At 40.3% G+C, this 11856-nt stretch overlaps 1 protein-coding gene across 2 annotated transcripts in view; it reads right to left on the bottom strand.

Annotated features, from left to right (window-relative positions):
• Positions 1–1155: 1155 nt before the first annotated feature.
• DENND5B (DENN domain containing 5B) overlaps positions 1156–11856 on the bottom strand; it is a 183593-nt gene continuing 172892 nt past the window's right edge. For both annotated transcript variants that reach the window (XM_080809936.1, XM_080809935.1), the window contains 4 exons: positions 7226–7308; positions 6888–7014; positions 4912–5086; positions 1156–1891 (listed from right to left, as the gene is read on the bottom strand). In XM_080809936.1, the coding sequence (XP_080666062.1) occupies positions 1708–1891; positions 4912–5086; positions 6888–7014; positions 7226–7308 (569 nt within the window). In that variant the 3' untranslated portion in view covers positions 1156–1707. The remainder of the gene's footprint in view (positions 1892–4911; positions 5087–6887; positions 7015–7225; positions 7309–11856) is intronic.

Genomic DNA, 11856 nt, shown 5'->3' with positions numbered 1-11856 from the left:
CACCCAGAATCATCTTTCTAAAGCCCTTCCCTGGGTTTCTAAATGCTGCCTTCAGCTCCCCTGGTGCTCCTCAAGTACTAAGTCACAGATTAAAAGGGGATGTGCCTTAGTCATCCTGGCTGAATACAGTGTTTGATAAAGGGAGTGAGGCACTTGTTTGTTTAATTTCTTCCTCCAGGAAATAAGGGAAACAATACTGTTGGCTAAAGCCCAGGACCCTCAAGATTGTACAAGGGTCCTGAGAGGCCATGGCTTTGCTTCTCAGCCACAACTGGGAATAAAATCCAGAGCTCTGCGAGGCAATTTCACTGCTAACAGTGTGCAAATGCCTAATTAGTTACAGGACCTACCATAAGTGAAGATTCAAGGTAACTAGCTACCACCACATTTATTTAACGTCCTTATAAAATACCAAGCTGGAAAGCTACTCACAATGTTTGGTCTTTCAAAACTGTTGCCTCTCATTCTGCTTCCATTTTTGTCAGTCTGTGCGGCCCTGGCTTTTACCTTCTCCAGGCCAGTTGTTTTATATTATTACCCTTTCTTAAAAGAGGAACATAAAAACTTGCCCTGAAACACCCAGAAAGGGTTCATTCTTGCTCTTTCCCTCTGTTATTTGCATTATCTTGGTCAACAAATACTTTCACAAAAACATTCCAAGTTACACAGAGCCCTCCTCCTTCTTAGACATTCCTTCCATTTCCTGAGAGGGGGATGGGCACAGGAAGAGGGGAGGGGAGTGGGGACTGGAACCTAACAAAGAGAGGGTTTGAGATTATCCTTGAGGTAAGGAACTGCTGCAGGGGTTAGATGGCCAAATTTTAAGTACAGAATCAAACTGCCAGTTTGCAGTTCTTAGAACTTTGAGACGAACACTTTGAAATTCACATCTCTGCAAAGTACCTCACATAACAAGAATAAAAATGTGAAGAATGAAGTTAGTCTAGGCTAATCTTTCCAAAGTGTAAAGAAGTTATAATCCTACAATTTAACATACTTCTCAGGGCTTTGTGTGTTCTCTTTCCAGTTCAGCCAAGCTCCTGGGGTCCAGTATTTAAAATATTTGAATCATATCTTTAGCTTGTGCGGACGGAAAAATTTTTCCAGAAGACTGGAAAAGTGACTCAATTCAAATGTATGAAACCATTTGTAACTTAAAACAAACATTTAAGTGTGGACCGTCACGTACAGTAGGTAATGTTCACTTTCACAATACAAAGACTTGGACACACCAGGACGGATGGCTACGACATAACAATGCATTCTGGGATCCTTTGTGATACCTGGAGGGAAAAAAAAAGCCCAACTCGGTTGCACTGTAATTACATGTTTACTGGCTTCTTCCTGGCTAGCACCACTCTTCCCCTCCCCAAGTCCCAATGCGGTTAAGCGACTTATTTTAAATCACAGGAATATTTAATCTAAGAAAAGTATCTTATTAGAGTAATATAATTTCTTAAAGAAGATAGCATATTTACACACATCTAGCACATGAAAATACTCTATTTTATACTAAATTCCAGGTTCAAATGAACTACAATACAGCATTTTGCCTTGTCTGTAGTGTGAGGATTGTTCAAATTGGGGAATACAGTGTGTTGCCCCTGCAGTGACTCACTACCTTGTCAGACAAGTCCAAATCAGTCCCCATAGCTGGGGAAGGTTCGGGAATAAGGGGTCTGGACTGAGAGTTTCTAGTCACGTGGGTTACACATCCACTCCTTTGATGAGTGATCCTTCCAAGACTATGGTGAAGTCCTGAATGGTCTGCAGAATGCGGATGAGAGAGTTGACAGTCATGCGGTCGCGCAGGAGGGCGCTCTCCTCGTACATTCGGGTAATGGCAGGACACTCGGCTAAGAGTGGGATCCACTGTGGGAGCAGGCGATCCCTACAGATTCAAAGAGAAAGAAGTCCTGAGCCCTGCTGACCTTGCTACAGAACAATACAGATGTTAAGAGTTTTCAGCGGGAAGGTGTGGGGCTGGACAGAGCAAAACGAGCCATGTTCTGAGGTCAGCAAAGAGGAAACCAGACCTTAGAGAGGAAACTAAAGTCGGGAATTTGCTGGTTAAAAAGATACAGTAATGAGACAGTGTCAGCTAAAGTGAAAACGTGAGATTGTAAAAGTAAGTCTGGACAAATTGGCCTTAAGGACTTACCCACATTAAAGGGATTCTGTACTCTGAATGAACACTTTTAAAAAGAGGCAGAATGTCATTTTGTATCTTTTTTTTTTACAGGGTTGTTACTCAGACATCTGTGGCAAGGCATGCCAAAGTATACTGACCCTTTGGGAACAAAGACTATATTAAATAGTTGGGACTAACATTTAAAAAAAACTAACACAACATAACAAGGTAAGGAATAAAATCAAAGCAGAAAAACGTTAAGTAGATTTTATAAACTAAAAGCAGGGGGGCACTGGTCTAATTAATCAAAACAGTTCAGATATAAAAGAAGATAAGGATCATGCTCAAAAGGAATTTTAAAAGTATAGGTGAAACTGGCCCCTCTTATTAAGAATACAGAACTTAGTTCTGTGAAGCAGTTGTTTCAGGAGGACATCTCAACCTTGAGGTGTTTTTTTTTTTCTTTGAGAGAGAGAGAATGAGAGAAAGCAGAAGAGAGGAGGGAGGGTCAGAGGGAGCAGCAGACTCCCCGCTGAGCAGGGAGCCCAATGCAGGGTTGGGACTCCAGGATCATGACCTGAGCCAAAGGCAGATGCTTAACTGACTGAGCCACCCAGGGGCCCAACCTTCAGTGTTCAGTGTGTACTGATTAAACTTAGACATTAGTTATCTGTCACTAAGTATCTAAGATGTTCTTAGTAAGCATCTCTCAATATGCCTTTCTTTCCTCTTCCTTTAATTAATTAATTTATAAGATTTTATTCATTTCTTTGAGAGAGAGAGAGAAAGAGAGAAAGAACACGAGCAGGGGGAGAAGGAGAGAGAGAGAGAGAGAAGCAAACTTCCTGCTGTGCAGGGAGCCCAACTTGGAGCTTGATCCCAGGCTAGGTTTGCCCTAGCCAAAGGCAAACGCTTAACTGACTGAGCCACTCAGGAGCCCCTCCTCTTTTTTTTTAAAGATATTTATTTAAGATATTAAATAATAATAATAATAAATATTAAGATATTAAATATTAAGATATTTAAGATATTTATTTATTTGACAGAGATTGCAAGTAGGCAGAGAGGCAGGCAGAGAGGAAAGGGGGAAGCAGGCTCCCTGCTGAGCAGAGAGCCTGATGTGGGGCTTGATCCCAGGATCCTGAGATCATGACCTGAGCTGAAGGCAGAGGCTTTAACCCACTGAGCCACCCAGGTGCCCTTCTTTTTTTTTTAAAGTTAATTTTCTGTAATAATCTCTATACCCAACGTGGGGCTTGAACTTACAAACCCTGAGATCAAGAGTCACATGCTCTTCTGAGCCAGCCAGGCACCCCACAATATGCCTTTCCTGACAAGAGCAGCCATAACTAGGAATGCTGAATCTCTTGTTGGGGTGGTAGAAAATAACAAACACTGCACAAGTAACTTAAAAAAAAATCTTATTCTTGGGGCGCCTGGGTGGCTCAGTTCATTGAGCGTCTGACTCTTGATCTTGGCTCAGGTCATGATCTCAGGGTTGTGAGACTTAGCCCTGTGTTAGGCTTTGCACTCAGGGGGTAGTCTGTTTGAGATTCTCTCTCCTTCACCCTCTGCCCCTCCCCTGTACTCTCTTAAAGAAATCGTAAAAAAAAAAAAAAAAAAAAAAAAGCTTATTCTAAAGGTCTATATGTGTTTTATTTCTTATAATTCTTATAGCTGTTTTAAAATTAATGGATTGTACAGCTCTTATGTGTCATTTTAAAAAAATACCAGGGTAGGAAACTGTCTTAAAGAGAAGATTTTAGGGACACCTGGGTGGCTCAGTTGGTTAAGCAGCTGCCTTTGGCTCAGGTCATGAGCTCAGGGTCCTGGGATCGAGTCCCACATCGGGCTCCTTGCTCAGCGGGGAGCCTGCTTCTCCCTCTGCCTCTGCCTGCCTCTCTGTCTGCCTGTGCTCACTCTCTCTGACAAATAAATAAATAAAATCTTAAAAAAAAAAATTAAAAAAAAAAAAAAAGAGAAGACTTTATGGGGCACCTGGGTGGCTCAGTGGGTTAAGGCCTCTGCCTTTGGCTCGGGTCATGATCCCAGGGTCCTGGGATCGAGCTTCACTTCGGGCTCTCTGCTCCACAGGGAGCCTGCTCCTCCCCTCTCTCTCTCTGCCTGCCTCTCTGCCTACTTGTGATCTCTGTCTGTCAAATAAATAAGTAAAAATCTAAAAAAAAAAAAAAAAGAGAGAAGACTTTATATAGTTAAGAATTATTTATATAGAAAAAAGAATTATTTATATAGTATGAATTCTACAATGTTATCAAATTTAAAGCAATATGGTGGTATATTGTAAATATATGTGCATATATGTGGTGGTGTGTGTCAAATTCCCTATCAAACTACCTTTTACCTACCTGCCCACCTTTGGAGCCCGTGTAGTGTAATGGTTGAAAGTTTGGGCTCTTGAATGAGACTGGGTATGAATCTTGGCTCTGCTTTTTTCTAACTGTGTGACCTTGGGAAAGTTGGTTAACTTAGTTATGCCTCATCTATTTTCTGTTTTCTCATCTACACAATGAGGGTACCAGCTGCTACTTCATGTAGTGTAGTAGTGAAGTGACAGGAGGATTAAATGAGATAATGAATGTAATGTACTTTGCATCATGCCAACATATATCAAGTACCCAATAAAGATAGTCTCATAATAAAATCAGGAATGAAAGAGGCCCATGGGAGAGCCCTGGAAGGGGCATGATCTGGTATAATTGCTTCTGGAGTCTTGTTCAACATGTAACAAAGACCGTGAAAGTTAAGAATTGGCTTTTTACCGTGTTCCAAGGCAAACTAAAATCTGGAATTTGCCGTCCTTCCCAATGTTCCTGGGTGCAGTATTAATAGCATTTACGTAGTGGCAAAAGGTTTTGCAGGATGATTTCTGAATAAGGACATCATCTTCATTGTCTAGAATCTGGTCAGTGGTTTCAAAATAAGCAACTGCTTTCTCTGGGGAAGGAAGTCAGAATCATATCACAATACATATTAATACTTCATGTACAGAAAGATTATCACTTAGTTTATTCTGGAAACACTAATGATGCTTTGTATTATAGCCAGTCCAGAAACCAAAATCATTATTTTATCACTGGTTTCAAGATGAATTTCAGAAGTCCATGTTTCACAGTGGAACAATATGCTCCCAGCAGTTTATTTTCTAATCTAGACTGTACTCCAGAAGGGTAGAAAGTTTACTCTCTTTAGAATACCTTCAAGCAATGAAAATTGGAAACAAACAAACAAACAAACAAAAAACCAGACTCCTCCGACAAGGCTAGAACCTTCTATGAGTAAACAGTAAATATTCAGGAGCCATTGAAATGGTACCCTCTGTTCTGTTACAAAATGGCTGGTTAACACTTCACAACAAAATCCTTGAAATAGAACTGATTCAGGAACTCCAAGGAAGGGATATGTATACACATATCAGAAATAGGAGCTTAAGATTCTAGGCATTCCAAAAGAAAAAAAAAAATCACTCCTGGAGGCCTAGCTCTGTTAACCTCTTCTTTGTCTAAAAATTCTAAGTTGGATAAAATCAACTACTTCATCTAGACTATATTTACAAGACACAAAATGATTAATCATCCCTTTAAAAAAAACTGGGAATTCTAGAAGAACTACATACCAAAATAAAGATTACAAAGCTTATTTAGCAAGCTAAAGCAGCACACTCCCAACAGAATTTTCTGTGATGAACGAAATGTTCTGTATCTGTAGGTTCAACTTAGTAGCTCCTAGGTAAGGCACGTGTGACTAAGGAAGTAAATTTTAAATTTAATTTACATTAAATCGGTTTGAATTTAAATAGCCACAAGTAGCTAGTGGTTACCATACTGGACAGCATAAAGCTAGAGTAATCCTTCTAAAGCAGAAGGTATATTATGTCACCCACTCCTTGGCTCAAAGCCTTCCAATGACTTCCTATTTCAATCATGATAAAGACCAAAGTTGTTCCAATGGCCTAGATGGCCCTGAAGCACCTGACTCTGGCAATAAACAGCCCTCTCTCCCCAGTATCCTCTTACTTTCTGTCTCCCTCACTCTGGCCCAGTCACATTAATCTTGCCATTCTATGAAAAGGCCAAGTGTACTCCGAGCTTGGGGCCTCTCCCTGGCAATCCTCTCAGCCAGCAGTATTCTTCTCCCAGACAGTCACATGGCTCGATTCCTCACTTCCTTAGTCTTTGATTAAATATCACCTTGTCCACAAAGCGTAGAACCACCCCACTTAAAAGAGCACTCTCCACTCCATGTCCTGTCACTCTGCTCTATTTTTTTCCACATCAAACATAGCATTATAACATACTAGATAAGCTGCATACTTGTTATGTTTTTGTGTATTGTCTGGGTTCCTGCCCCCACCAGAATCTAAGTATGTCAACCCTAGGAATTTTTGTGTTTTACTTATCTCTGGATGTATATCTTTTTTTTTTTTTTTTTAAACGTAAGCTCTATGCCCAATGTGGGGCTTGAACTCATGATCCTGAGATCAAGAGTCCCATGCTCTACCAACTGAGACAGCCAGGTGCCCCTTGATGTAGATCTTGAGCATCTAGAATAGTGTCTGGAATATTATGGACACCATAAATACTTGTTGGATGAATGAAAAGATAGTGTTAATTTGATATTTATTTTAAAAAATGTACTCCCTTATTACTACCCCTTATTTGCTTAAACTCTGGGGTCTTCGAGTTTTGTAAGAAACATTTCAGTGACCTTATAATAACATATACCTGCTTTAACTTACCTATGAAGTCCCAGATGAAGACATTCTTGTGGAAGATGCGGGCAGATTTGAATCCATGATGGAAGACTTGTTCAAGTGCCACAACCAGTCCATTTTCTCCACACAGCAACACCGTGAGGCTTCCTCTCTGTGGAGCAAAACACGCAGTGCCAAAGAATAATCTGCTGCTTCTATGTTTAAGAAAATGCTAGAGAAATAGGTACTGAGGACAGCTATGAAGCACGTTTTTGTAGCTGTTAGAAAGCTTACAAATAAAAATTAACATACCCTCTACTGCCTTATGTATCATGTATAAAAATGGCTTTAAAATCCTACATATTAAGTTTTATAGATCATACCTCTTTTTCAGGTTTGTGAAAATGTTTCACAATATTATTCACAGCTTCTCCAATTCCTTCTTGGATCTGTCCAGCATTGGGTTCTGAAAAAATAATGAACAGTGGCTGAATTCTCAAGCAAGGGAAATAAACTAAAGTACTTTGGGGTATTGCTTGTGTCCACCAGGCAGGAAAACACTTCAGCACAGCAGGCTGGCTTGTCAGGGCCCCTGTGAAATTTGCCTCAGGCCAGTTCAGCTAAGTGGGAGGCATCTTGGCACAAAGGAAAAGAATCCAAGAGATCCTTAGATTCAAATTCCAACCTTACCACTTGCAATCTATAACCTTGGCTAGATGTCTAACTTCCTCTGAGTTTGAATTTCCTCAGCCTTAAAACAGGGAAAATATACACCTCATGGGTCACTGGGAAAGGTGAATGAGATTATTACAGGTGTAAATCACCTGGCATGGTACCTGTCACAAAGAGCTAGCAAACCCCTGGATCTGAGGAGTGAGGTGGGAAAGACCCACAGTATCACTCACAGGTACCCCCTTATCCTACCTACCTCTGAGTCCCTTAGTGGGCACACACCCAGGTTTGTGAAGTTCTGAAGGGCTAACCTGAAATCTGTGTTTTTGCTCTTGTGTTGAAAATAAAGGGATGATGCCTGGTACGCTGCAGCAGCCAAAGCCCAGAACTGCTTCCTTTTCTGATACTCAGTCCATCTGGGCATTGCTTCATTTGCATGACCCCCCCACATGCCTAGGGCCTCATTCTTGGGGGAGACCGTGGTGGATTCCTTGATTGGCATCTAAACTGCCTTTGCCTCCCAAAACTGGTTAAAAAAAAAAAAAAAAAAGATGGTAAACAGATTCTAGGGATAGAAGTAGGTAGGTAATAAGAGAAAAATCTAATTTTTGGTAATGTCTTATGGTGATTAACTATTAAATTTAATTTACATGTCATACTGTAAAGGACAAGCTACACATTCTAGTGTTTTAGAATCTTTGAATTCGTACTGCTGGAGGATTTCTTGCATAAAACATTCTCCAGGTAAAACTCAAGTAAGTTTTTTTCCACACCAATGCATAAAAATTGTTAAAATGGGAACCTCTAATGATTGAAGGACTGATACTGTGGCTTCTTCAGCTGCTAGTTATTTTTTTCCTTTCTCTGAATATATTTTTTTTTTTTTTTAAAGATTTTTATTTATTTATTTGACAGACAGATCACAAGTAGGCAGAGAGGCAGGCAGAGAGAGAAGGGAGGAAGCAGGAAGCAGGCTCCCTGCGGAGCAGAAAGCCCGATGCGGGGCTCGATCCCAGGACGCTGGGATCATGACCTGAGCTGAAGGCAGCGGCTTTAACCCACTGAGCCACCCAGGCGCCCTGAATATATTTTTTAAATATTCATTTTTTTTTCAGTAATCCCTATGTCCAATGTGGGGTTCAAACTCATGACCCTGAGATCAAGAGTCATATGCTCTACCGACTAAGCCAGTCAGGCACCCCTGAATATTTAATTTTTTTAAACATGAAGATCTTGGGACACCTGGGTCGCTCAGTTGGTTAAGTGCCTGCCTTCAGCTCAGGTCATGATCCCATGGTTCTGGGATCAAGTCCCACATCAGGCTCCCTGCTCAGTGGACAGTCTGTTTCTCTGTCTGCCCCGCTTATGCGCGCGCTTTCTCTCTCTGTATTTCTCTGTCTCAAATGAAAAAATACAATATTTTAAAAAAAGTAAATATGCAGACTTATTTTGAAAACTTTTATTCATTCTAAAATAGCACTGTACTAATCAGTTGTATTTTATTTATTTTTTAATTTTTTATTTTTATTAATTTTTTTAAATTTTTTATTTTTTAATTTTTAAAAAGATTTTATTTATTTGACAGAGAGAGATCACAAGTAGGCAGAGAGGCAGGCAGAGAGAGAGAGAGAGAGAGCAGAGAGCCTGATGCGGGACTCGATTCCAGGACCCTGAGATCATGACCTGAGCTGAAGGCAGAGGTTCACTGAGCCACCCAGGTGCCCCATCTTATTTATTTTTAAAGATTTTATTTTTTTAAGTAATATCTATACTTGCGATCTCTGTCTGTCAAATAAACTCTTAAAAAAAAAAAAAAGATTAAGTAATCTCTACACCCAACATTGGGCTCAAACTTACAACCCCAAGATCAAGAGTCTCATGCTTTACCAACTGAGCTAGCCAGGAGCCTCTAATCAGAAGTATTTTAAAACTGATTTAAAACTTTTAGTTCTCTAAATATCACCTTGCACACACTGTGAGAAAATGCCAATCACCCATCTCTGAATGTCAGGTTATTTAAAAATTTCTACCTATTGAGTAAGGAAAGAAAATATGACCAAAGTAGGGAGTTAGGCCTCCTAAAACAGTAATATCCAAATAAACTGGGACTGTTTTAGAAGTTCTAATAATTTGGATGGATTGGGCTAAAATCTTTTATGTCTTTTTAAAAAAATTTTTTATTCATTTGATGACACAGAGAGTGAGAGAGCACAAGCAGAAGGAGTGGCAGAAGGAGAGAGAGACGCTGGCTCCTAGCTGAGCAGGGAGCCTGATGCAGGGCTTGATCCCAGGGCTCTGGGATCATGACGTGAGTGGAACACAGATGCTTAACCAACTGAGCCACCCAGGTGCCCCCTTAAGTCAGTCTTCTAAGGATTACATACAAGTTCACCAATTTTAAGTTTACAATGTGATGAGCTCTGACAGATGAATAGTCGTGAAACTACCACAATCTTAATGCAGAAAATTCCTATCAACCCCAAAAGTTCCCCTGGGTCACTTCTGAGTCAATCCCCTTCCCTAACTCTCAACTCCTGGCAACTGATGCTTTGCTTTCTATCATTATTATACTGCCTTTTCTAGAATTCAGTCTAGATGGAATCATAGAACATCTAGTCTTTTGTGGCTGTTCTCTTTTACTTAGCATAATGCTTCTGAGAGTCACCCATATTGTTAGATACATCAGTAGTTTGTTCATTTTTAGATACTGCTGAGTACTATGCCACTGAATAGATACAGCACATTCTCCTTATCCGATTACCAGCTGGTAGATACTGGATTACTTCTATTTTGACTATTATGAATGAAGTTCCTATGAACATAGGACTGCAAGTATTAGTGTAGCTCCACAGGTTCATTTCTCTTGAGTAAATACTGAGGATTTGGATTCTGTGTCAAGTGTATGCTAAGGGTGTGCATGTCTTTAGAATAAAGTACCAAACTGTTTTTCCTTCGTCATTCCTACTAACATTCCTCTGAGCATTCCACTGCTCTCCATTCTCACCAACATTTGGTATTATCAGTCTTTATAATTTTAGTTTATCTAGTGAGTGTGTGAAGTTTACTTCTGAAGGCAACAAGGAATTGTGAATCAGGGGAATATTTTGAGAAAGAATGGGGGGGGGTGCCTGGGTGGGTCGGGTGCTTCAGTTGGTTAAACGTCTGCTTTCAGCTCAGGTCATGATCCCAGGACTCGCTGCTCAGCGGGGAGCCTGCTTCTCCCCCTCCCTCTGCCTATTGCTCTGCCTACTTGTGCTCTCTATCAAATAAATAAATAAAATCTTTAAAAAAAAAGAGTAAGGAGGATTTTTAGGCTATATCTAATAGTTAATATACTGCCATGTGCTAATAAATGGATGGGGACTAAAAATATTTAAGGAAACCTCTTTGTTGGTAAATTGAAGACCTCTCAGGTTCTGTTATAGTCTACTTATAGCTTTATTATCTATGGCTGAAATAAAACCACTTCCCTGATAAACTTCTGTAATTTTTCACTAAATCATACTGCCTCTGTTTTAGTTTTCTGTGTCTCCTGTAATAGATTATCACAAAGTTGATCACTTAAAACAACACACATCTATTCACTAATTGCTCCGGAGTGCCAGGAATCAGAAATTATTGCCGGGCAGAAATCAGGGCAGCTCTGAGGCTCAAAGGAAGAACACACTCCTCACCTCTTCAAGCTTCTGCCAGCTGCTGGCATTCTCTGGCTTATGGCTGCATCACTCCAATTTCTGCCTCCCTCTTTTAAGAATATGTGTGACTGCATTTAGGGCCCACCTAGATAATCCAGGGTAATCTGCCCATCCCCAAATCCTTAAGTTAATCACATGTACAAAGATCTTTTTTCCAAATAAAGTAACATTTACTGATTCTGGGATTAGGATCTAATACTCTTGGGAGACATTATTCAGCCTACTAAAGACCACATTAACATAAATTGGAAGTTTATGGTAGTATTAAAAATGGCATGTAAATACAGCATCCTATCCACAGAAGTCACTCCTCTATAGTATTTTATTACTCCCGTAGGAACACAGGCGTAGGGAGAGGAATTTTTAGATTTTCTATTTATTTGAGAGAGAGAGAGAGCATGAGAGGAGAGAGGTCAGAGGGAGAAGGAGACTCCCCGCTGTGCAGGAAGCCTGATGTGGGACTCAATCCTGGGACTCCAGGATCATGACCTGAGCTGAAGGCAGTTGCTTAACCAACTGAGCCACCCAGGTGCTCCTGGAGAGAATTTTATTTTATTTTATTTTTTATTTTTTTAAAGATTTTATTTATTTATTTGACAGAGAGATCACAAGTAGGCAGAGGCAGGCAGAGAGAGAGGGGGAAGCAG

This window comes from Martes martes (assembly GCF_963455335.1).
Source record: "Martes martes genome assembly, chromosome: 8".
In the NCBI taxonomy this organism is placed as follows: Eukaryota; Metazoa; Chordata; class Mammalia; order Carnivora; family Mustelidae; genus Martes; species Martes martes.
This window is presented reverse-complemented; position numbering and strand designations above follow the sequence as displayed.